The sequence below is a fragment of the Taurulus bubalis genome, assembly GCF_910589615.1.
Source record: "Taurulus bubalis genome assembly, chromosome: 11".
Classification (NCBI taxonomy): Eukaryota; Metazoa; Chordata; class Actinopteri; order Perciformes; family Cottidae; genus Taurulus; species Taurulus bubalis.
Window position 1 is genome coordinate 17839413 of NC_136599.1, and position 27151 is coordinate 17866563.

The 27151-nt window shown below is 42.1% G+C and overlaps 1 protein-coding gene across 2 annotated transcripts in view; it reads left to right on the forward strand.

Moving 5' to 3' along the window:
- Positions 1 to 3623: 3623 nt before the first annotated feature.
- kazna (kazrin, periplakin interacting protein a) overlaps positions 3624 to 27151 on the forward strand; it is a gene marked incomplete at both ends in the record, with an annotated part of 115427 nt that continues 91899 nt past the window's right edge. Inside the window, one exon of one of the 2 annotated variants that reach the window (XM_079226836.1) lies at positions 3624 to 3810. In XM_079226836.1, coding sequence (XP_079082962.1) covers positions 3639 to 3810 — 172 coding nt within the window. The remainder of the gene's footprint in view (positions 3811 to 27151) is intronic. The other variant, XM_079226835.1, reaches the window with a different exon arrangement.

A 27151-nucleotide genomic window follows, 5' to 3' on the forward strand; every position in this document is an offset into this window, starting at 1 on the left:
CACCAAAACAACTTTTTTTTGGGGTCAGCCCGAGGTGGATGTGTATACCAACATACAGTGTGCAGGTGCACTGTCAGGATACATATTGAGAAAAGACTGAAAGGGTAGGAGATGAGATATATAGATGGATAAAAACAAATCCACTTACACGCTGAGATACCACAGCATCTTAATTACCCAGAAGGGACCAATAGACTTTTATGACACCTGACAAGAGATGAATTTCATTAATGAACATCAAGTGACTTTGGGATTATTAGTCCCCTAGTGTGTGTGTGTGTGTGTGTGTGTGTGTGTGTGTGTGTGTGTGTGTGTGTGTGTGTGTGAGAGAATGAGTGTACACAGTATGCGTGTGTCTGTGCCTGCCCTCCCCTGTGACTAATGTATCATATGCCGCAGCAGGGTCGTCTATAAATAACAACACGATGTTCATTTACTGAGCGGGAGGGGTGACTTGTGTCTGGGCAGATGGATGAACGTGTGTGTGTGTGTTCCCCATCCTCTTGCTTACATACTGTAGCGGACGGTCAGTTAGGTTTTATTTGAGACCACAGTGTGGACTTTAATATTAAGCTCTCACACACACACACACACACACACTCCGAGTGCCTGGGGCAACGGCAGCAGTACGCAGCGGTTGCTCGTGCTCTGTGCAGTGTGGTGGACAGTCTGTGCTTACCACACGCAGGATGGGTTGGGGTCTCACTTCACAAAGCCCTAGGAAACAATAACAACGCAGCTGTACTGCTGAGTGAGTGGGCATGCTTTGACAGCCAAATGTCAGATCATAGCTGAGAAATGTACGACTGAGTTGGGGTGTTGCGGTGTTGGGTGGGAACTTGGGCAGTTTCCTCAGCCCGAGTGCTCAAAGACAACCATACAGAGTACTTAATTCTAAGGTGCTTATTTTTACAACCAGCAATTAAGAGTCCACTGTCAAAACATCTTTCCTGGGCTGTGAGATTGGCTAATGAGAGCATTCAGTGATGTTTCAGGTTCACACTTCATTTCCACTAAATTGTTCGACTCGACACAACTCTTGGTATTTGCTACTTTTGGTACAGTACAGTAAAAAAATTCCCCGCTACTGTGACATAATTTTTAGCGCGGCATTTGCTGTATTTGTCATCGGCAACTCCCGGTGTGACACTCGACAGTCAACTCTCCCTGACTGCCAACATCCCCGCGTTCCTGTCGATTCATGCTGAACAACATCAGGAGAATACGTCCCCTTCTCTCTCAGAAGGTGGCACAGGTTCTCATCCAGGCTCTGATCATCTGACTTTGACTACTGTAACTCCCTCCTGGCAGGTCTACCTGCTAATGCCATTCAACCTTTACAGCTTATCCAGAATGCAGCAGCTCGACTGGTCTTTAACCTCCCGAAATTCACCCACACTACTCCGCTCCTCCGCGCCCTTCGCTGGTTACCGGTGGTCGCCCGCATCCGCTTCAAAACATTGGCACTTGCGTACGGTGCTACGAACAGATCAGGTCCAATCTACATCCAGGACATGGTAAAACCGTACACCCCGGCTCGTTCGCTCTGCTCGGCTTCTGCCAATCGGCTTGTAGCTCCGTCACTGCGAGATAAACACTCAACAAAGTCACGAGTGTTTGCTGTCCTGGCTCCTCAATGGTGGAATGAGCTCCCCATTGACATCAGGACAGCAGAAAGTTTCTACATCTTCCGTCGGAAACTAAAAACAAATCTTTTTCGACTACACCTTAAATAAGAAAGGTAGCTCCATAGGACCACTTTAGGAGCACTTAAATGGCACTTACGGATAGCACTTTGTAGTTTGACTTTATTGAAGAAATTGTACTTTCTTGATTCTTGTTGTTCTGAGTTTGTAATCATGATTGAATGCACTTATTGTAAGTCGCTTTAGATAAAAGCGTCAGCTAAATGAAATGTAATGTAACGTAACGTAATCTAACCTGACAGACGAGCATCTGCACTTTGTCCGTACTTTGTATGATGTCGTGTACGCCGTAGTTTTTTCCCCAACTGCTAAAAGAAAATATGGGTTGAATTGAATAAAACAATTGATATTACCGTAGCTATTTCAAAATGCCGTGTTTGTAAAGGATGTCCCATGTCGCCCTCGTGACAATTCTCTGACCAATGAGTGTTTTAATTCTAATCAGCTCGCTTGTATCCTCGGCTGAAGTAGTACCAAAAAAATGACCGGGTACTATCTCCAGCTTTTTTTTAAAGGAAAACCAAAAAAGAACGGTCCTAAGTGAGTTGAGTAGCTTTGAGTGGAAATGTGGCATAGGTGTACTTTAACCAGACATTTAATCTCTACCAGCTCTATGGATAATGGTGTGAAAATAATAATTCAAAACTATTATAAATGCTAATTCTTTTAATTCTAATTTAATTTTTCTCTCAAATCCCCCTGCTAAATTCCAAGGTTCAAAATTACAAATACATATATATTGAACTACCCCAAACATTCTCAGGACAATAATGAGCCTCTTTTAGTTTTGATCATCATAACCTGGGCTGCAACACACCATTATTTTTATAGTCATTTAGTCCATGATGTTAGAAAAAAGCACAATTTCCCAGAGCAAGACAATGGGGAAAAAAAAGATAATTTAAAGATACCCAAAGATATTTGATAACTAATTATATAAAATCCATAAAGGCATCAAATCCTCCCATTTGTGAGGCGGGATCAAGCAAATATTTGTCTTACATTTTTTTTTTTGCGACTGATCAACTAACTAATCCCTTAACATTCTTGTGTTTACAATGGAAATCAAAATGTTATGTTTTAATGGAATTCCTATGGCATATAAATTATCATTGGTTTGCAGGAGAAAATGCCCCGCTGTGTTACTGTGAAGACCGCTTTGTTTGCATAACTATTATTGTTTTCTCCCCACAACTGCTTCTTTGTCAAACTAATGACTTCCTTCCCGTTGTCAATGAGTTCAATGAGGGATGTGCATGCAGTGTACACAGAAAGGAAAAGAGGACAAGCTGCAGTGTCTCACTGAAGTCAGTGTTCACAGGCTTAGCTAAACGTCTTGTGTGTCAGTTCAGTCAAACACACAATCCCTGAACCTTTCAGTATTATTTCCTGAAGACAGCTGTGCTGAGGACCTCTGACTTCCATGTGCTTATTTGGTTTAGCTCACTCCACCCCCCCAACCCCCCCTCGATTTTCTCTGCAAATGGTACAGTCCATTTAAAAAGGTGCTTGTCATCTCTCAATGCTCTGTGTCCTTTCAACAGTCAGCTGCAGGGAGCACATTTCACAGGGGCAGTGCTGGCTCTCTAACACACATACACATACACACACACACACACACACTCTCATGCTGTTACCGAACTCTCAGTCACACGCACACAGGCATGCTCCCACACTGACACACTCACACCACACATACACCATCTCCAAAGACACACATTTCTCCTGAGCTGGATGCCTCTCTTTAAGGGAAAGGACAAACTGCTTTGAGGATTTAACTTGGCTTTCTTATAAAAAGGGAGCGAGAACAGACAGAAACGGAGAAAAAGGAAGGATTAATTTGAGGACACCTTCCTTCACAGGAGATGTACAACTTGTCAGCATGACACCTTGTCTGGATTCCCCTCTCCTCCTCAGGCAAAAATCCTGAAAATGATGGATGACAACAAGCAGTTGGCTCAGCGCATCGATGGGGCCATTCAGTCCGCCAGCCAGGAAGTGACCAACCTGCGGTCAGAGCTGAGCGCCACCAGCCGCAGACTGGCCGAACTGGGGGCGAGCGACTCTGCCAGCATGCTGGAGACCCTGCAGCAAAACCACAACGGTAGGACAGTCGCTCGAAGAGAGTAGGCTGAGACTGTGTGCTGAGAAGCTGTGAACATGTGGAGAAGGATGTGTCCACTCTGACGCTGTGTGTGATCTCGCTGCGTGTGTGTGTGCTTAGGCGCGTAATGGATGAGAGAGTGAGTTGAAAAAGACTCCCCTCATGCCTCTGTCCACGGGAAGAAGTGCATATTTGAAAGTCAGCAAGTGAGTGGATGAGTTGAACAAAAGAGGTGAGGAGTTCCTGGTGGCTTGTGTCCACTCTCAGTTCTCCAACAAATCCTCTCATGTTGAATAATTAACCTCCTGAACCTTTAGGAAGGGGGGTAGTGCTGCTCTTTGGTGAGGGCAGAGTGGGTAAAGTTACAATCTCTTTCCACTCTCGGGCACTCGGTCTGCTAGTTCATTGGGCGCTCATTTAACTGGGCAATGGATCTGTGTCTCTTGAGGAGGAAGGGAAAAGGGGGCTGGTTTTAGGGTTGCCGTGGGTTACTGTTACCGAGCGTTGTTTGACTGGCTGCCCAGTCCGTAGAATGCTGTCCTGTGTGTGTGTGTGTGTGTGTGTGTGTGTGTGTGTGTGTGTGTGTGTGTGTGTGTGTCTGTGTGTGTGTGTGTGTCTTGTGTGCTGCAGCTGCTCTGTTTACCCTTTTCCAACTTTTTAAAAACTCAACTGTGTTGACGTGTGGAAAGGTAACAGATGTGTGGTTTTGTGTTTGTGTACATGCATAAGCACGGGCGGCTGCATTAGCATGTGTGCCCATGCTGTCATGTCCTTCCAGCTTCTGGCACACACGTACTCTCACACTCTCGCTGTTTCCATAGCAGTCAGCTGGTACAGCGAGCTGTCTGATAGGATACGTTCCATCTTGGCTTCGGCAGCGCTCGGCTTTGAAACCACATACCTCTCAGATACTTCCGAGATCAAACTCAATAAAAGGTCTGCTCTTTTTCCTCTCTTACATTCACATGTGTTGGCTAACTCTCCTTTCACATGACAGAATTATTTAGTCCTCATTTGACCTCTGTAGTGGGTTTTTTTTAAAGAGAAAAAGGTGAACGCAGCCTTACACAGCCAGTCAGGAAGAGTTTGGCCATGTGTCAGCATTGTTTTCAATGGACTGCCCCTGTCGCTTTGTTTTTCAGTTCTTTCTTTCTGCTTGTGTGATAGTGTGTGTGTGTGTGTGTACCTTGCAGTATTCCTTTAACCCCGATGCACGCTCACACCCCTGCTGTTTCCATAGCAGTGTGTGTGCCAGTGTGAGTGACGACAAGCATTCCTCTGGGAGGGTTTGAGCACTGATGTCATTGTCCCTTGTAGCTGCTTCTCTGCTCAGCTGAAATGATGCCTGAGATGTGCATGTTCAGTGGGGGAATCATGTTCGTCTCTAGAGAAGATTCATAAAACTCCCATACATACCACATCTATACACCACAGAGACTGCAGAGAAAAACACGTTGTAACTGGTCCATTCTTCAAATGTTTCTGAGATGATACAGAGACCTATCTGTAGATCTCTCTGGAGATGGAATTTATACATAGAAATACAGTGCTCCAGTAAGTGTCACTTATTTCAACATCAAAAATGATAAACACACACGTCCTATGGTTGCTGATTTTTGCCTCTTTTTTTTGGCCTACATATCTTCCCACTGTCATTTTGTCTATGTCAATAAGTCTTTTTGTTTTGTTCTTCGCTTTACGCCCACCTCTCACTGTCTGTTTCAACCTCCTTTCTCTACTCCTAGCTGTTCTCCACAAGCCCGGGGTGTATAATAGAAACAGCTGGGGATGGGGGATTAGGTAATTTATTACCAGTGGCTGTGTTGGGAAGGGAGGCGTGTGCTAAGGGTCGCTGGTTCCTTGCACAGCCGGCAGAGTGGGAGTCCCGAGGGAAGCTATGCTGGGGGTGCTACCTGGCACTTCACTACCAGCAGCACTAACCTTGCTAGCAGGCTGGCTTACCTTGATTGCATTTCTACTGCCTGGGGGTTTTCATTTGCATGTTACATTCATCCAAGCAAATGCAAAAGTTAGTAATAAATGGCAGTACTTCATGTATTATTGTATATTCTCTGGTGGTCAATGGAGAGGTATGCTTGTTTCTAAAAGACACACACACACACACACACACACACACACACACACACACACACACACACACACACACACACACACACACACACACACACACACACACACACACACACACACACACACTATCCAGCCTCCACTTTCTCTCTCTTTTACACCTTGCCTGTCCTCTGAGCTCAAGACTATCCTCATGTGGTAGTTGAGGAGTTTGCCCCCGGAATGTAACGTTCTACATTTAGCTTTGCTGGTGCACTATGGTGCTGCTTATATAGAGAAATGCTGAGCGGCCATGAAACCGCTCAAAACGTATGCCTGTGCCGTTTTCATTTTCTCTTTGTGTCTGGGAGAGAATGTCATGTTAAGTACCTTTATGGAATTTGAAAGAATGACTGAGGAGCCCATTCTAGCGCTGCCATACATCATTTGAGTTTAAGGTTTTCAGTAATGGTTGGAGTGAACATGAGGCTTTTTTTATTCAAATTCCAGATTTAGAATGAAATGTACATAACAGCCAATTTCATAAAGGCGCATACACGTGGAAAAACTCTTCTATCTGCAGTGTCCGGTTTGTGTGTGACTCTCATAGTCAAACCACAATTAAACACGCTAGATCCACTCTGGTGACCTTGATGAAATATGGCACAAACAACACAGAGCAGACTTCTGTGCTGTTTGTTTTTTTATACAGTTTTGAGTTGGTAAATGCAGTGTAAGGAAATGGTGACCTCCCCAAAATATATGCACTATAACAATGAACCAAAAGGTACGTCATTTTACACTCAATGTTATCAGGTGATACCAGATTTAGACTGACACACTTGGACGAAGCTAAAGCACAGTTCTCAGCCGGTTGACGAGCTGCACTGAGAAGCTTTCCAGAGCTTTTTGCTGCGTCTCCGTGTTTATCAGCAAGTTGAAATGTACTTTGTTGTCATGGAGATGGCTCAGTGGTCATAATGTGATCAGCTGTTTTTAAGCCCTACTCAGATGTACAATAGATACAAATCAGATGTTGTGTTTTTTTTGCATGTTAAGTGACAGGAAATTGAGCATCAAAGAGTTGATAAGAACGACATGAAACATACAGTAGGTCCCTTATTGCTCGATTCAAACCAGGGACATTGCGGTTACATGTTTTGCAAAGTGCTTAATTTACCACACAACTAATGCATTCGACAACTTTTAGAAGTCTTAAAACCGACCGGTCAGCTGCTCGTTTGTATTCTTTTGTGGAAGTGGAAGCAGGCAGTGTAAATCGTCCTATTGATATACTTCTCTGGTTGTTTACTTGGCACTACTGCTTTTCCATACTTTGCAGAATGTCACTGACTTCTCCAAAGCTTACTTTGGGTCTGAGGGTGAAAATATGCTGAAACTGTGAGTGTAAGTTTTTGGATAAAACCCTGAATATTTTTCTGCAGCTAATTGTATTCTTACCACCTCTCTTGAGGGCTGATACTGTTTATTTATTCAACATTCAAAGGTTACAAGAGAAGGTCAGTCCTATTGCATTTAATAACTCATCCATTCTTGTAGTTGAGAGTATTTGAGGTAAGCGTGGTTGGTCAAGCGTTCACACGTTTAGCAACTGCCAGTATATTACTCAACACAAAGGGCATGTATTTCTATCTAAACTTCATCAAAACATTTTACACAGTGTCTGGGTAATCATTTAAGTTAAAGACAATTTTTTATCCTTGTGGTAATTCAAAATATATAATTCTTTAAGGAGGGGTTATCTAAGAATTTAAGAATGAGTTAGGCAGGATTTGCTGTGTTTATACATCATTAATGAGCAGACAAGCTCTGCATGTTAAAATGCTTCTGAGATGATAGTTGTTTGTTGTTGTGTTTATGAAAAGCCTCCTTAGTCATTGACAATAGATATTAAACAGGATTAAGAATATCGGTAGACTATTATATGCGTAAAAAGTTGCTCCATTAGAGTTGAAGAGAAGAACAAAGTAGACATGACATTCATGCTTTTCATATTATCAAAGGCTTGAACTGGATGGAAAAAGGTGCCAGTTCTCTATAGAAGCATCTGCGCACAGCATGACATATTCCACTAGCCCCTTAAGGTAGGACAGCTCACACCTCTCAAACTGGCCCCACCTGCAGTCTCCAGGTCAATGCACTATCGTGATGGCCGGCCGTTCATCAGTACAGGGCTTTGAAAGTGAAAGTGAGAGGCAATGTTTTTCTCCACCAGCTGTGTCTGAACCCATTCGCATCGTACAACAGAAGAGCAGCAGCAAATATCCGTCTCCTCCTCCCTGTAATCGTAAGTAGCAGACAGCTGGAAAACTGCTACAGAAATGTCCAATGAGCCACTGTTTTACTTGACGTGGAACAAAAAAAGCACACACTGCCTGTTCCAAGCATCGACTTCCTTGGTATTACTCCTCAGGTAACATGGCATTTCAGTGGAATTGCTTTGCTCTGTGATTGCAATTGTTATGCTTGTGTTCAGATCGTCGCTAACATTCAGTTGTCAGTATATCAGAGTAACACTACTCGCACCGTAAATGCTTCATCGACATCTAGAAGAGCTCGGACATTTGTATTACCGCAGTGTGCAGCATTCACACGCGCACACACCGACACATATATTGTGAATCTCTAAATCCCACTGACATGATCACATTTATATACAACTCTTACTAACTGCTACTGCACATGGAATATATAGTGATCAATTTTATTCCACAACTAGTTTCTTGAACACCGACAGTATGTCACCCCAGTGCTACTATCTATCAGCTAAACTGCTTTTAACATTTCATTTCCAAGTTAATATTAAATAAATAAAAATGCGGATTCTCAAAGGCACAACTGTTTTAGACTCACCATTAATTCCTAACTTAAATATATGAAATAAAGAAAGGATTTGCATAATTTGGAAAGAGACTTTTATATCTCAGCTTTTGGAAAATGTCAACAGGCTCTCGCATAATGTTCTAACCTCTTCAATTAGAATAATTTATGCAAAAAGTACTTTGTATGACGTGTTGCTTTAAATGTCACTTCTCTACTAAGAGTACCATTTAGGTGCTTTTACATTATACTCCACTCAAGATTATGAATACACACCAGTAGCCCTAGAAATATAATATTATATGACTACCTCAAATATTTGAAGCATTAAAACATGTGCGTTTCATTTAAATGCTTAACTTTCTGAACACATCTCCAGATGCCAAAGCACTGAACATTTGATCACTGCCTTTGCGGCATCAAGTCCCAGGGCAAAATATAATTTTCTCCATCGTCTTCTTTTATAGTTAAGTTGTTGTCCTGTCAAAATCCCAGCAGAGTCGTTGAAGTGAAGAATGTCTTCACATAGATTACAGGTTTTGCCAAGAATTGCATTTTCTGCTGTCTTTTGTCTGCTTCGACGGTGTCTGTAAAACCTGACATTTGGAACATGCCATTACCTTCATATCCTTGTACTCCTCTTTCATTGATTTGATGAAGAGGAATAGGTGTAAAGCTGCTGCCACTCAGAGAGGCATTTGGTGTAGAATGCCAGCTGGTGACTGAAAAACAAAGAAACAAAAAGACACAAAAGATATTACAAGGCTAATGCAGTCATAAAAGGCTGCAATGAATTATCTCAAGCTGTGAAAATGGCACCAAATCTCATTAGTGTTTTTGTAGATTGAGATGGCTTTTGAGTCTATGGCAATGAGAAACTTAATGACTTGTGTGAGGCAAAATGATCGTCCTCTTCAGGTTTCATGTTTATGGAACGTTTTATGGACATTTATTCGACTAAGTTGCCCAACAGATGGTTACTCATCAAAGCAGTCTTGTAAAGTGGAACAAAAATTACGAATGCCACAATTGCCGTTGGCAAACTTCATTTCAGTTCTTCTGTTGGCGTTGACTGCAGTAACTTTCCTAATGAATCCCAAGTTTAGACGGAATTGCCACCCACATAAGGTCGTATTTCAAATGGAACGACCCATGTCGGTATAATTAATAAGGCTGGAACCCGAACATGTGGTTGAAGGTAGTAATTACTTGCCTATAAAGCATGTTAATGATGAGTGATGTAAGTCTGTAACCATTTGCTTAAAGGTCATTCATTTACGTTCACACGTAGAATTCAAGTGAGCGAGAGAACCTTGTGAATTAGATTAATCACCACGTAGTATAATGTTCATACATCATGTGCTGCCTCTTACGTATGTGTTCACCATATCCTGGGTGTGTATTCACAGTGCTGCCACACACACACACACACACACACGTTATTGAGCAAAGGGGGAAAGTGTTTTCCAGACATCAGCTATCTTCAGGCCTCGACACACTGGCTTTGTTTGACACTTCAATTCAAATACTAATTAACTTGCACCCCTAGTAACACACACACACACACACACACACACACACACACACACACACACACACACACACACACACACACACACACACACACACACAATGTATATTCTCTACTTGAATAGACAACTTGATGCCCTTCCTAGCATTTGGGTAGGTCAGGTCTATAGTGCATATTTGGTGTTTTGGGTTGGTCTCAGTTTGCATTAATGAGTTTGAGTGGCTCTCGGGTATGTAAATTACTGTTGCCCTCTGTCCTTCAGCCTGCTTTTCCTGGAAACTGATGCTAACAGCGCTCTCACGCACGGCGGCAGATGGGGAGGGCGCTTGGTAATCGGTGACATTGCACATATTCACATGCCATGAAGTGCAAATACTGAGCTGTTTCATGCAAAACTGTGGAAGTAGAGTGGACAAAGTGCTTTCGCACAGCATAAATTGTACTTTTCCAACAGAAAGACATTTCAAAGAGATCTGTTATATTCCGTAGCTCCATGACGGTGATCGTCCAGTGCAATGGATTGTGCACCATGTGGATAGAGTACTGTGAACAATGATTACAACTCTCATTTATCTGATGGAAAGCTTCATTAGTGGGTGATGGTAGGTGGTGGGCACCATTGTTTTTATACTACATTAGACCCCCATTAGTCTCCAGATGGCCTTCATTTCATATGTTTGCCACAGGGCGCCGCTCATATTAAAACAAACTTGTTCTTCCAGAAAATGCTGTGCGAGAATCATTCGGAACGGTATTGTTGCCAGTGATACAGTGATTATAAAGCAAGTGAAATGAGAAATAAAAGCAGCCATATCTAAGCATGTCTGTACTGCAACTACATTGAATAGGACTCCGGTATAGAAATCTGCACAGTGAAAGCTGATAGGTCTGCTCTGTTGCCCCAGAGAATGGCTCCTAATAGCCTGAGATAGGAGACGAGGAAAGTGTGCACTCGTCAGGCACGGAGCCCCCCAGTGGTTTTTGAATGATTTGATGTGACGGGGACCGGGGACGAGGAGCTCCTCTTTGGGGCTTCCTATGATGTTGTCGGCAATTATTCACAATGAGGTGCAGTCAGACGATCGGCTGTGGCAGTAGCAATGATGACATGACATGACATTATCTCTGTTCATCTCACATTTCTGGAAGTGGTAGATTGAAATGTTGTGAATTTTGCCTATTTCTGTCCTGTGTTCCATTTCTGCGAGGCCGATGCTGTAGTGTGGGATCATTACAAAGAGCTGTCGCACTCTGTGGAGATGGTGTAACTCTTGACGTCATCCTTACACTTTATTTCTCTGCAGGTCCTGCAGTTGAGTGTTCACAAACTAATATTTGTGGTATTATGTTTTTTTAATTATTATTTTATCCCTGTGGGACATCAAAAGAAACATTACTATGCATCAAATGCAAATGTTCAGTTTATGGCACAGCATATCACTGTTTTATAAATTAAATAATTTAACTGTTTATTTATTTGTATGCAGAGCAATGCTCATCTTCTACTTCAATAACAGAGTGTTATTTTTAGATCTTAGCCAGGGGTACATGGTGTGTGCAACCCAAGATGATTCGGGTATTTTGGGTGTAGGTATAGCCGAATAGAATTACTGCATAGCTCTGCAGAGGCCTTGCTTTGCCTCGGAGCATTTTCAGACATATGTATCGGTCCTGGGTCGGATTTCTCCTCACCCACATCCCAGCGCAATCATTTAGGAGCTAACAAATAGAGTGGGACTTCGGATCAGTGATTCTGTTTAGCCTTCACTCATGTCTCAAACGGCTTCCACCAGCTCACAAGGACCAGTCAAGGGAGCCGCAAGGGTGTTTCAAAATATTTCTGAGACATTGCCTTGAAATTGCAACATCGTTCTTGGAAAAGGGCACAGGCTGTTATGGTCTTTGGCTAAACCAATGACAATCAATGTTTAAAGACAAGGATCAGTGGGAGTGTGGAGGTACTGATGTACAGCAGACACTAACGTAGGTATTCAAGTCGTAAACACTCCCCTCCACCCTCCCACAATTTGTATTTGGCATGCTGCTTGGAATGAAGCCCTGCAATCATCTTGATGGTGTTGAGTCTAAATACGTTCACTATTGAGGTATACCAATAACAGTTTCCATCCTCTGTTGATGCCCTTTCTTTAATATAGGCACTGGACAGGTTGGCTTTAGGGTGGCTTTGGCTTTAATTCATTTCATTATTGATCTAAAAGGTTACAAGAGAGCTTTTGGGATAGTAGTTGTCTGGTAGCAATTTCTTGGACATATTTTAGGGTAGATGTTTGTAAGAATTGTGTCACTCTCTTTGGCTGTGATCACATTGGACACCTGCACTTAAACCAAATGTGCTTCTGTCAGTGTTGCTAGTGAGAGCCAGAGGTCAATGAGGTCAGACACATTACTTCCTCATTGTTATTGCAATGCAACACTTGATCACTAGCAAGCTATACAAGTTGCTTTAGCTAGCTGAGTTAAAGTAACAAAAGAGATAGCAAATGCCTCGAGAAAGTTAGTGATTGCTTGACTTACTTTTGATAAAAAGTATTTTCGTTGAAGCAATATGTGGCATGACTAAGAAGAGAGTTCCTTCACTGTTTCATTATCTTATCCAACAGCTGCCTAGGTAAAGCCTGCTTCAAAGTCTCCACATGATAAATTGACGCTAAGCTTGAGACATTTTCTACTTCTAGATCCCAGGAGCGTACCCATAATATGTCCTTTGTTTGAAAGATACAAAATATTGACAAAGCATAAATTGGCAAAGGCACAGATTCAAAAAGCCGCCTTTCTTTCTTATCTACTCCTTGTCATTTTACCTCTCGTTTTCTCTTCTAATTATCACATCAACAATCAGCATACACAGACATAATGCTGTTTGTTCAAGTCCGTTAGTCAGGCCTGGCTGTTGTGAATATGAGTTATCGTTCAGCCTGCAATTGTCCATCTATCAGCATGCAGGCTGTCCAGCCAGCTGGTGCCTGCTAAGTTGGAGAGGCAGATTGGGTAAGACTGAATGTCACAGTGGGCCCCCGTCTCAGGTACTATAATGCCCACTGGCACAGACGGGGCTGCCTCAGAGCCGCATGATGGGGACGGGACGTATGATAGAGAAGAGAGGGAGGCATCTTGAGCCATGTGTATGCCAACCCTGACAAATTGGATAAAGCCACCGGTGGGTAGCAAAGGCAGTGCCAGTGTGAGGCTGACTTATGAAGAGGACTGGCACTGTGGGTGGAGTGGGCAGAGAGCGGGAAGGATGAGGGTGCTGGAGAGCAGATGTGTGTGTCATCACAACCCTGGCATCATGCTGAAGGAGAGGAAGCATTACTTATGTTAATGGCCGTAAACAGACGGATATACACATACACAGAGCAATAAGTGATATGTGTGTGTGTGTGTGTGTGTGTGTGTGTGTGTGTGTGTGTGTGTGTGTGTTGTGTGTTGTGTGTTGAGAGAGTAGAGAGGGAGAGAGAACCTATAACCAGGCCAAAGAAAATGCTGCCAAGGGTGCTATTTTCTCACGTACACAATGTCTGTCTGGGGATACTTTTCATTCTCTACCTCATTAGAGTTTTCACGTGTCATAAACCAAATTCTTTGCCTTTCTGCTCCTATTACCTAGTATGAAGAATGACTTGAAAGTCATATTTTATCTGCTGATGCATTTGACCGTAGACTTTCCTGCAGTATCAGGTTAGCTGCAATGTTTTTTCCTTCAGAATAACAGACCACACAGTGAACAGTGTTGCCTGAAAGTAGTGGAAGTTTTTTCTTAACTGCATTACTATAGAAACCTGCTTGTCATAGGAAATTGGAAACACCAAACTGCCTAAATTGGATGCAGTTCAATTATTGTTATGCTGTTATTAAATTGTATATCCGCTGAAAACTGTCATGTCATGCTGACATGCAAAAAAATACATTTAACTCAAAATACAAGTTGGTCAAAGCTAAACTACATATTTCTATTTTGTTGTAAATTCCTTCTTTTTTAATTATTATTGTGTGAAAGATTTCTTCTAAGAAGGGTTCTTCAGAAGCCCTTCAGGAAGAACCCTTTTGGAACAATTGTGTCTCAGAATGAAGGTTTCCATTAGTTTCAAGGAGACAGGGAATTACATTAGCACCTGCCACCTGACAAATACAGGGTAAATGTTGGCTGTAGCAGGGAAGAATTTCAGGGCAAAAAAACAAAAACGCAAATCCTAGGATAGAAATAGTCAGGAATTAAGGTTACATGATACATTCCATATTTTTACTGTCTGGCACCACTGTTCACTATTCTAAAGCGTTCTACATAGATTTCAAAAGAGGAAAACAAAAAATGTCATGGCTGGTAGAATTGTTCAGTGACCTGCCACACTGGCAGGTGAGAAAACAACTTAATTTCAGACCCTGCACGGATGACTCTCAAATGTGGACTTTTCTGGTAAAAAAACCTGTGACTCACTTATGGTTCAGTTATTACCAGGCAATCAAGAATTAAAGTTCACTTATCGTACCAGCAAAAACAGGTGGCTTACAGTCAATTAAATGGCAGGTGTGCAACCAGTATATTGCATCATTACATCAGACCTCCATTAGCAAGCCGAAGCTAAATTTCTAATTTCCTCTAAAGTAAAGCACTTACAGATTTCTCACAGTTGATTTCTCCTCAGAAAAGTGGGGATTACTACAAATGTTTCTCCTGAGTTGCAAAGACTTTTCATGTCTCTCCTGTAATTTTTGTTCGTTCATACTGATTTAGTTTGCTTGACATAAAATAAACAACGGCTGGGTCTTTGTCACGTTGGCAGATGGAAAACTGTATTTGCCCAACACTTAAGGATCTGTCCTGTCGTCGTCTTTCATTTTATTGATCGGGATAATACTGCAATCACCTACTGTAGTTTACTGTTGTTTTATTATGTAATGAAAACATTAAACGGTAAGGGAAAAGATATTAGATGACGTGTTGAAAGCAATCGGCCGTCTCTCTGCAATGTTAATTGTATTCAAACGCCATTGATTATCTGAACTACTGGTGCGAGGCGGCGTATTGTGATGCATGCAATGTGAATGGCCTTAAAGACTGAACAAGCAAGGGTGTTGGTTTAGGATTGATGCATCATTGAGCCAACATGACCTTTAACTGCGGAGCACATGACCTCCAAACTGAGGATGTGATGTCCTAGTCATTAGAAAGTGTTCAATGCGTCACCGTGTCTGTTCAGGGACCATTGAATCTTTATCAGTCGGTAGCTCGGCAGATGCCCGATCAATGGGCAGGGGAAAAGGAGCAGAAGAGTCACTTTACCAAATGTTGCTTGTGTAGACATTCACCCAAAGAAGTCCCCGAACCTTCTCCTTTTTTTATCTATTGTCTACAAGCCCCAGGCTGACAAAAAATATGGAATATGTTTACAGGTTTTTATTGTTCAGTAATTTATGATATATTTGAGGCGATTGATATTTTAAATGTATTGCTAATGTTGTTTTCTTGTCTTCTTGATTTTCTTTCCTTTTATGCTGAGTGTGGGGGCTGTGGATCAGTGGGTAGTGTGTGGCCCTTTAACCCGAAGGTTGGCAGTTTGATCCCCGGCTCCGACTGTTCGCATGTCAGCGTGTCCTTTAGCACAAGTTGCGACAGGAGCACTTTACAGCAGCTCACTACTCCTAAATGCTTATGATGGGTTAAATGGTCAAATTTGAGCTTTCTAGCTTTTTGGATTTGCAAACTAGTAAACTATGACTCACCTGATGTAGTCTTCCATTGGCCGCATATCTCAGGTGGCATTCTCATCTGTTTTGCAAGGGAACCGTTGCTGCAGCCTGTGCTTTGTGCCACCCAAGAAGATTATAATTGGTTTAAAGAAATACAAAAAAGCCAGAGCTTTTTTCTTCTTCTCCCTATACCAGCATTATAATGTGTGGAGCCAGACCTCACTTTAATGCTGACAGCGCTGTGGAGAGGGCCTAGACCTGGCTTTGCGAGACTATACCTGAACTAATGTTGCATTTCCTTGGTTACAGACAGCAATTCATGAAGCTGAAACTGACTTGCTTTAACATCAAGCCATGAAAATATCTTTTACGACAGAACAAAGCCTCTAAAATGTTGTGGCAAGTCGTATTTGTATTTTAGAAGTTGCCTTTTATTTAAGACATAACAAAGAGACGGCTGCTGTCAGTCGAGAAGTAGTCATGGCGCTCCATCTCTCTCGAGCGAAGAGGCTTTCCCATCCAAACAAGGAGAGTTCAGCCAGAGTTCAAAAGGAAGTTGAGAGGGAGAGCGAGATGCTTCCCAATGTGTCAGTTACTCCTAACCTTTTGGGTCTTACTCCTCTGGCAAGAGAAGTGTTTGGTTTGACAACTGGGCCATTCAGTCAGATATTCATCACTTTCTGACCTTAACTCTTTTGATTTGAATGACATTTTCCCTTCATCTTAACCTACATGATGATCTATCATAGATAGTGGATTGATTGACAGAATGACCAAACATTCAGGAGACTCAAAGTTGACTCATATTGGCCACTACCCCACCTGCAAATACATTTATCTTCCTCAGAAACGGGAAGGTAAATGGGAAAGCTAACAAACAGGGGTTGTACATGTATGATCATGTAAGGACCATTATCCTGGCCAACCATTATGCTGAAGTAGTTCTGATGAAGATGCCTGGAGATATTTCTCTTTACATTCCCAATTGAAACTGAGAGGAGGTGATGCGTTCATAGCTGTCCGACCGTAAGCGTACCGGTCAGTTCATGAGTAGTTAACTGCTGTAGAGAAGTCCTAATGCCTGGAAGGATGTTTTGATCTCAAATTGCATTCTTAATCACACAAAAAAATGTTCTGTAGTTATAATAAAGAGTAGTTTTAGATGCCATTGCATCATGTTGAGGGTATGTGGCTCTCTCTATGTTCCCTCCTATTATATCTTGTTATTGCAAGAATATCCCAGAGATTGATGTCTGTGTATATCTGGATCCAACACACTAAGCTGCTTATATTAGAGCTTAGATCTTTTAGATCGCCAAACAACATCTTGGCTCCCATTCCACAATCCATAATCAGTTTATTGAAACTTTGGATGCTCCAAAATACACGGATGGATCGCCAAAACCCTCAACTTTATATTGTCCTATAACTCTGCAGCTTGTAATGCGATCAATGTTTTGCCTTAGCATATCCAACCTGAGTGGATGGCTCTCTGTGGCGGGTGAAACGGCTTGTGAGGAGGAATAAAGTCTATCGCCTCACAGACAATCGATCTTTGTCAGGAGTGATGAGCGAGCCTGTGCAGTGTCTGTCTCCCGCCACAAAACAGACTTACATTAGGCTTAACTCTCAGATATTGCTCAGCTTCTCAGGGTGTCAGAGATCTATCCTCAGTCTTCTGCCCCACACCGTGGTGCCAAATAGTATCATTGATTCATTGATTGTATGCCTCTTAGAGTTCTTCCTATTTAGTACATCTGCTGCACACACGATCATTGTCAATGTGGTTTGGAGTTTCTGAAGGAAAAAGTATTTTTATAGACAGTTAAATTATTGAATCAAGAATCAATTTCCAAATCAGTCATTGCAGGAGAAATCAATGTTAAGTTACCCTCTTGGGCAACAGACAAAGTTCTAATTTAACAATTATGAGCATAAATCTACTGCGCTGTTGTCTGTCATGCTTTAACCCATGGTCAGTTGGGAGTGAAGAACATTTCTCTTATAAGTCTTTGCTCGACAAGTGTTTCCCTCTCAAACACTCCTATTTATAGACCTGGTCAGAGTAGAATAATGTTCTGCTCACACAAAAGACTACACACATGTTAAGGGTCATCCTGCATATTGTTTATGATACATGTCCACTTTACACAAGACGATCTTTGGAGTGTTTTTAAGTTGGAGTAAATTCTGTTTGTTGTGCGTCTCTCAGGGCTCAGTGGTGGGCCGTCAGTGCCTGCTAAGCCTTCTCTGCTGGCCGAATCACAGAAGTTTAAATTTAAATTTTGTATAATTTTTTTTATATATATTTTTAGAATTAAAGTTATAGCTATTTTATAATTGTATTTTTTTTCACAAATACACTACATGTATTATAATTGTTTTTCTCTATTAGCTTATTTTCTCATTGCCCAGCTCCTGTGTTGCTTTGTTGCTCTGCCTTCAGCCTTCTTCTGCCTTCAGCCTGCTGTGTGGCGAGGCGCCGCTGCTTGTTAAGGGTCTTCTCATCCAATCACATTTCACCTCTGTTTTGAGAGCTGGTTAAACTATATGGAGAGGCCTGCTAGCATTATGAAACGTGTGTTTGGCCACAGGGCCCGTGTGACCATTAACGTGCGCTGTGATTAGTCACACGGAACTCCTTGAACACCACGAATAAATACAGCCAATTTAGCAATATCTCTAGTAATGTCAGTCCTCCAATCCATTGCGCCGCGATCGACAGCGCAGGCGTAGGTGCAAAAGCCATATATTGCTCAGATTAAGGAATCGATAATTGTATTGTTTTGGTTTGTTCATCGAAATTTGGGCTTCCTATCCGCACTATTAATGAAAGCTCAGCCCTCGCTTTAGTGCCACTGACTCAGAGTGACTCAAGGTGTAGTATTCAGATGGAGCTATCTTAATACAATCCTTTCTTTATATGGACAACAAGTCTGCCTCGAGAAAAGATTAAATATGAGTGTCTTTGAATAAATCCCATCTAATGTATTGTCCACTCTAAATGTCGATGCTTTTGTGTGTTGCCCCTGCTGGTTAATTTAGAGGTATGGAGCTGTTCAGGGGAAGGAAGGTAAATATGGTGTAGTTATAAGAAATGGCCCCGTGGCTATGAAAGAGAAAATTGAATGGTGATCATGCAGTGCAAACAGCACAAGCAAGATGTCCAATTTTCCTCTCTTGAATCTGTGACGAGACATGAACCTTTGTGGCTGTTCTGCAGTGTTTGTTATTCCTGCTGCTTCTCTCATGTCATGTTATTGCACTGGAGGATGGTTTTACAACTACAGTTTAGTGCTGCTGATGCCCAGTTTATTTTTATTCTGTTGGCTTACTTTACCAGATGACTTGTTGAACAGTTAGTATTGTTTAAATATGTTTGCAATATAGTAATCTTCATGGAAATGTATTTCTAAAACCCAGGTCCTTGAAGCCGTCACCCCCCATAGATAATTTAAGACATTTTGATTTTAAGTATTTTGTTACTAGGCGGATCACCACATGAACAAACCTCATAATGGCAGGACCTCGTAGACTCCCTAACTCTCTGCTCAAAGCTTTACACTCTTTCTAGGCTGGCGAGGGCTTTGCCTTGCTGCCCCAGATCAGAGCCTTGCTTAAGGATTAAAGTGGTTTTCTAAGCATTTGCCTCCAATCCAGCTCCACAGTTATCACAGCCACATGATCACACTATCAAAGCTCATGCCCACGCCCCAGCACAAGTCTGTGCGAGCCCTTTTAAGATGTTAACACCGCCACAAAATGAAGAGCCCACGATCATTAAAAAACAAAACTCAACTGTCTTCTCGCTGTAGGTGTGCCTGACGGTTCCACGTACTGTAAGTTGAAGCTCAGTGGCGGTGTCTATGTAGATGTAAGATTAAAGGGCATGGCGGCATGCTTGCTGAGGGTACTGAAGGAAGAATCACAAGTTTTCTCTGCTCATTAGGATTCTGCAGAGGCCGCCGAGCGAGGATGAGATGAGAAGAACTGATGAGAGGAGAGGCCAAAAATAGATCAAAACCAAACAGGAGTCCAGGGTACTGGTGGGCATGAGGAGGGAAAGAATGTTGGCCCTGTAAGGCTGGACACGCTAAATAGAGCTGTCTGACTAGATTGCAGATAGAGGCGCCCAGGAGAATGGTAGCATAGCGAAGGAGCTAGCTTGCTTATGATGGGAAGTACTTAGGAATGCTGATAACAGTAAGAAGGGGTGTTGGTTGTGATTGGGAAGGATGCAGATTATAGAAACCCTCAAGCTCTTCTATGCTCTCCCTTTCCTCCCCGTTATCTCCCTTTAGTTTTGCTGTTCTGGCTGTGATTAGTAGAGAGATAAGAGGCTCATGATTCTTCTATTTTCTGCTCCATTAGTCGGACTCACTTAAAGCTGTTGGTCTGTGTCAGCGGCCGAGTCTCTGTTTGTCAAGGCCTATTCATTTGACGAGCCGCTCATCTCAACAGTTCAGTATTATTGGTCGAGTTGGAGTGTATTTCAGTTTCTGGTGTGTTCGTGATGAGTTTGAAAAGTGTGAAAGATATGAGAAGTCATTAGCAGATGTCATAAGCTGGATCCTTTGAGCACTCGAAACACAAAAGCAGAATTCATTTTCTGTCATTATGATATATTTTAAGGATTATAGTATGAGCTGGCCATCCAATATCCAAATATGATAATTATAGCTTCTTGAAAATGTGACCCTCAGTTCACCGTCCCACTCCATTCCTCTGCGGCCCTCCCCTCCTCTCCAAACAGACCATTACCACCATGCTTGCCGCTCTGGAGCTCTTTGGATGGACGACATTTAAAAAACATCCCCTTTAGTCATTCCTCATCTTCATCCTTTTGTCGGTTAACCTTTCTCCCTATATATTCTCACTGCTCTCTTTCTCTCATTTGCAGTCCTTTTCTCAGGTCCTTCTGTGACTTGCAGTTTCATTCAGGCTATTTTTTATTATTTCTCTCTCTCTCTCTCTCTCTCTCTCTCTCTCTTTCTCTCTCTCTCTCAATGGAAGCAAATAGAGCGAGGCAGCGAGGTAGAACCCACTACCTCATCTGGTAATGGATGAGCCTGGAAAGTTCCCAGTCGCGAGTACACAGTCTCCATGGAGACTGAGGTAAAGTTGCTGGCACTGCCTGCGCCTGGTGTCTTTGAAGGCCTCGGCGAGAATAAACAATGCCAAGGTCACTGCTCCTCTGGGTCTGTTTCAGCATCTGTGACCACAAAGACGGTCTTTGAGGACGTGATCGTGGGTCGTGAGCGCTTGCTTTTTGTCTCCATCTTTGTTCATCCGGTACCTCTTCATTAGACTCACCAGACCACCCTCACCGTCACTTGCCGCCCAACTCACTGGGGTTTCCAGTGCAGACCTCATGTGTTATTATGTTTTCCCTGGTTCCAGAGTGAACTTTATAAACCTCTTTTATATCCAAGGCACAAATGACTAGCTCTCCAATAATATCTCCATTCAGCCTCAGCCCAGCATATTTAATGTGAACTTGTTTGCGTGTTCCTTTGTTGGATGTAGCTTTAAGGTTCCTATTTAGTCATATTTCTTTAGCACTGTGTTGTTTTTTGTGCTGTTGAATGCCCTCTTTGTCCTTCTGCAGCCTGCTGTTCTCTCTGTTACCCAGCACCCTTGGGCCACCTTCATTTATTGTTCAATTTAATTATTAATGTTCTTAATTCTAGACAAGGGAACAAAGCCGCTATGTCGTTTATTTATGCCTTTGAGCTCTGAGTCATTCACTCTCTTGCTACCACAGTTGCTGCTGCAGAGTCACAAGTCATTACTACTTGGCTAATTACATTCAGAGGCACCTGCCCACACACAAAGCAGACGGGTTGTTTAGTCACATTTCATTATATTGGCTGCCTCTCTTGCACTGTGAGCTCAGTGTAAACTTTAGGTCGTATCTGGAACTGGTGTGTGCAAAATTGTGTGCGGGAAATGTCACAACAGGGGTCATTGTAGCGCAATTGCAACCAGCGTATTTGTCACCTGTATACCTGCACAATAACACTGCAACATAAGCACAGTACTTCAATGGTCCAAGTCCTGCAGTTCTGAAAGCCCACCATCGACCATGACCCCCGCTCTACAAATCACCAAACATGGTTGCTGCTGGCTGGGTTGATGTTATCAGCTGCTCCACCAATTAACATTGCCGGAGAAATAATGGAAAGCTAAACCCACAAGCCTCCTCAATTAACACTTTAGAGACATAATCAACTATATAGTCTGAGACAAATATTAATTATGAGGTACCAAATTCAAAAGGCAAAATGGCAAGTCTCTGTAATGTTTTTTTCTCTCCCAAAACCTGTGTTATAACCAAATTTAGATTAGTGTGATAAGACAGAGCAGCGTCCACATTCACACATTGTTCACAAGTTGTGTAACTAGCATTTAGCAGCATGTGCAACCCCTCAGGCTGGTATCCGTGTTATTTGACATTCTGCCCTGTGATGCTGTGTTTGTGTTTAAATTGTGCAGCTCACACGTCGGGGTGTCTGACGCCGTCCCAGATGCTACAGGGCATATATCTAGCCGTTAATTTGGGCTGAGGGCAAACCCAATACAGATGGTATTTGCACTGTGTGATGAAGAGGATTTTCTGGGTTTACTGCAATCTGCAGTGCAGCTAAGGCTGGAGAGGAGAGACGACCGGAAATTGGAAAAGAGAAATTGGGAAGATGGAAGGCTGAGAGAGGTGCTGAAAAAGAAAGTGACAAACATTCAGTGAGGAGATAGAAGGCAGGGATGCACGGAGTAGAGGAAGCAGGGTCAAATATATGACACAAACCATACACAGACACAGGAAGAGCATGTTACATCCTCAGACCTCCCTGATTCGCTCTGTTTGGTCATATGTGAATATGCTTCGTTCCTCCTACATGATCCTTCTGAGTTTTTATTGTTTGCTTGAAGATTTGGTGATCTTGGAAAGTACGCCTCATTTGGGGGCGATGGATTAAATGTATTTATGTTGTTTAAAAAGCCACATCTGCACTTTTGTCCAGACCATATGATCTCACATGCAACATGACGGGTATGGACACCCCTGTCAGGATAAAGGGTGAACTTACTGGAAATCTCCCCCCTTTAAATCCTCGCTCATCCTATAATTAACACTGATAGAATCTCCTGGAAACTCATTCAACTTCCTAATGTGCAAAGTTAACTTGATGAACGGCGAGCAATAATGCATCTGCTCCCTCCATCAGTCACCATTAAAACTGAGAGCTGGCCATTGCATCTCAATATAGCATTCATAGCAGCGGGGTTTCTCAGGAAGATGGAGCACACTGCACTGGGGAAAATGAACAGCTACTCCACTGTAAACCTTCTGAATGATCGTCAACCATGATTAATGCGAGTGTTTACTTGGACTGATGAGTTAATTGTAACTTTACAAACAGCAGCTGTAGATACTGGAAATCTAATAAGTTATCATAAACTGATCATAGCTCCTTTCCCACTAGACAAAAAACCCACTAACATCTGGCTTTTGTTTTTAGTGAAATGATTACAATTGGCATTCAGTCCTGGGACAAACAACACTGCAGTAGTCACGCGTATTTATCGGCTCCAGCTTCGATTGGCATTGATGGGATTGTGTCACCCCGGTGGACACGCTAATGTTCGCCCCTTTTCCCTGTGCATTGCTAAAAGGTGTTTTGAAGTGAATATATAATAAACTAAATTTGGACAGCTATTATAATTTGTTAACTTACTCAAAGAGACGAGACTTCATTGACAGAAACCGTAATTTTACAACTTTGTTTTCCAACAATCACCACCAGTTTGAAAGAGAGACTGAATAAGTAGCATGTATTGTCATGTTATCTCTTTTGTTCTCTGTGTGTTATTTAGTTTGCTATGAAGTAATGTCCAGACTTTCTAAATACTGCTGCCCCTCCAGTCATCACATTCCACATTACATCCATTTAATTTGTGTAATGTCAGGACCAAAAATTCTGCATTTTCTGTAATAGTTTACCTTATAGATGTTAACTTCCTGACAGCTTCACATTATAACTATTACAACGAATTAAAAAAACTACCGCAACTTGCTGCTTCTTTCTACCGTTTATTAACCCTGCTTTCTGGCACAATCGACTGACACACCAGAAGAAAAAAAAAACAGACAGGCATTATTGTCAATTGCCAATGGGAAAAGGAGAATATTGCCTATTTTAGCAGGTCTTTCAGCATTTACGAAACCTGCATATATGCTCTAATTTTGGTCTAAAGGGGGTATTTGAGTCAAAGCTTCCTGCATTGTCTCATGTTCTCTCACTCTCTCAAATTCTCAAAATCACCAGGATCTCAGTGACACACAATTTTGCTCTGTGCGTCACAGCATTTATCATTTATACATGCAAACTCAGGATACAACCTGCATTTCTCAAATCACTCACTTTCATTACAGTCACACTTTTTACCTCCCAAACATTTTCCAGAAAGGACTTGTCTGATGAACCAAAACAATCATGTCCCCCGTGACTTGCACATGCAGCCCAAACAACCTCCCACGAGTGCATCTCAGTTCGTCATACACGGTTGTCTTCTTTCTATTGTATCTTTCACCACAGACGGCGAAGATGATGAATGCCTTTTATATTTGACAGACTTTTTTTCTTCTTTTCACTGTTTCCCCAGGCTCCACACTTATGTGTGAATTTCATCGTTGTTGCACTCAGGAGCTGAAGCCTTAATGTCAAAGTATACCACAAACCAGCGAGATTGTGCAATACTGTACAGTGCATGGTACAATTTCAAGGAGATCGGCTGGGAATGATCTTTCTGCTGGGAAAAGCTATTAAATGCGGCAATGGTCCAGAGTAAGCTCAAGAGACATGTTGAGACAAAACACCACTGTGTGGTGGGGTGCTGTGAGAGAAAAACGATCACAATGAAGGAGTGCCGTATTTGAGAGAAGTCTGTGAACCACTGGTTTATCCAGTGCACCGTTTAGATTCTGCTGCAGTTTTTTTTTTACAGCATTTTGATTGTGTCATGTCTTCTGCTTTATTACTGGGAGGATTTGACAGCGGCTTGTTACATCTCTATAGTGGTGTAAACCTATGATTTCAGTAGAGCTAACAAAACAAATCTGATAATGACCATAAAGGTTCATTGTTGTCTTGAATCGCTTTTGATTCATTTGGATTGCTTTGGAAGGCTAAAATGTAAGGAGATGTAATATGCATAAAATGTATATTTTACTATATTTAGGTTTTCTACTACAGCTACATTTAGCACACCTAGATCCATAACAAAACCTTTTTAGAGTTATTTTTTTAGAGAAATAATCAATTGCTTATTTTCTGTACTCAAGAGGGTGATATAAGTGCTTAGACTTAATTGCTGTTTCATTTCCTTTGTTGGTTTCATTATCAATTTTCCTCTCATCCGGAAAATATTTAAATGTAGGTGTTATATTATTTCCGTACATTTGAAATAATCAAAGACAATTACATTCACGCCTCACAGCAGCACCTTTCTCTGTTCTGACTGAGCAGGAGTCGGCCGTGGAGTTTTTTCCCCTCGCAAACATGATGGATCACAAAAAAGCCAGTGTCTAGAAAAACAAAGCCAGCATTTAAGCTCCGAGCTGCCCACTGTTCTTTTGTGCCGTCCGTGACATAAATCTCAGTCAAGGCCTACAGAGTGCTTCCTCTAAAAGAGGGATGAGAAAGGTTATTTGTTTCACTTTATGGGATGTCCGTTGTGGGTGGGTGGTGGAGATTTCACCTTGTCTTTAGTGAAGGTTTTAGAACCTGAAGAAAAAGATAGGAAAGGATGAGCAGATATGGATGGTGATTGTTTTGTGCCATCATTTGCATTTTAGTTTTTAACTGCCAGACTAGCAGGTTTCATGAGTGTGTACGACTACTGTGGGTATACTTTTGTTTACAGTTGAACACCACACACATACTGTAACATACACTTAGGGTCAAATCAGACACATACATTTTTCTGTCGCACACACACACACTCACACTCACATTGGATGATGAATTGGGAACTGGGGATTGGTTTAACCACAACAACAGCTGCTCTGGCTACTGCCATGTTAGCCAGCAGCCAACCATGCAGTCTGTGGATTGACACAGAAGACACAGTCTATTGGCAGCGTCTGAAAGCACGTGCTGTTTTTATACCAGACACACACAAAAAAGGTTCTTGTACATTTCTCAAAATGGACATGAGGGGCTGTGAATGGAGTTGGGACTGAATGTAGTAACAGCTCTTGGTACAACCCACATTGGATTGTTACCCATGCTATAGTTATTTAAGTTGACTGAAAACCAACTACTGTATGACTACATTTAATGTTTTGTGTTTTCTACAATAGTTCACCTTATAGATGAAATACAAAGCCGAGTACAAAATACATTTTGCTTGTTTTACAAACATGTCCTTATCTAAATAACCCTCAGGAATAAAATCTACATTTGAAATGTTCTCATTATGATGCTTACTTCCCTCTTAATCCTCTTTGTCTCCCATGGGACATAAGGTCACAATGAGCTGCCTCCCTCCAGATAATGTAAAAATGTCTAAACTTGTTTTGAGTAACTTTCTCCAAACATCCAAGCATTCAGCCCAATTTCAGCAGAGAGTATGTGCACACGTGCGCTTACGCAGCCTCAACGACAGGCAGTGGGTGCATCCGAAGTCTCTAAATTGTCGTTTCTTCGCTCCTCGATTGAACCAGAAGTGGTTCTGCGCCGCCATATTGACGGCCGTCCCAAAGCTCTTATTCTGCTCTGAGGAGCGAGGATCGAGGAGCGAGGAGGGAAATCGGAGGAGCCATGATCGAGGAGCCCCAAGAGAAGGCTTCCAGGAAGTGTTTTAACGCTGGACACGCACCCTCACTGTTTATCTGTTATTTGGTTGGACGCTGCAGCTGAGTGGACTGATCGCTGGAGTTTCACACCAGAGACGATCACTGATTAAACTCAAGTTATATATTATGTCTGGATAAAATATGTTCATTGTTGGTCTGAACAACAAAAGGACCACAAACAACTGTCTTCAAAGATTTGATCTGTTGTTTCCCTCAATAACTTGTATTGTGTGTGTAATTAAAATCAGAGAGAGCTGGAGAGAGGAAACACTTTTTTTACAACACGGAGAGAAAACATATTTATATCGTGGGTTATTTTATAATGATCTCACAAC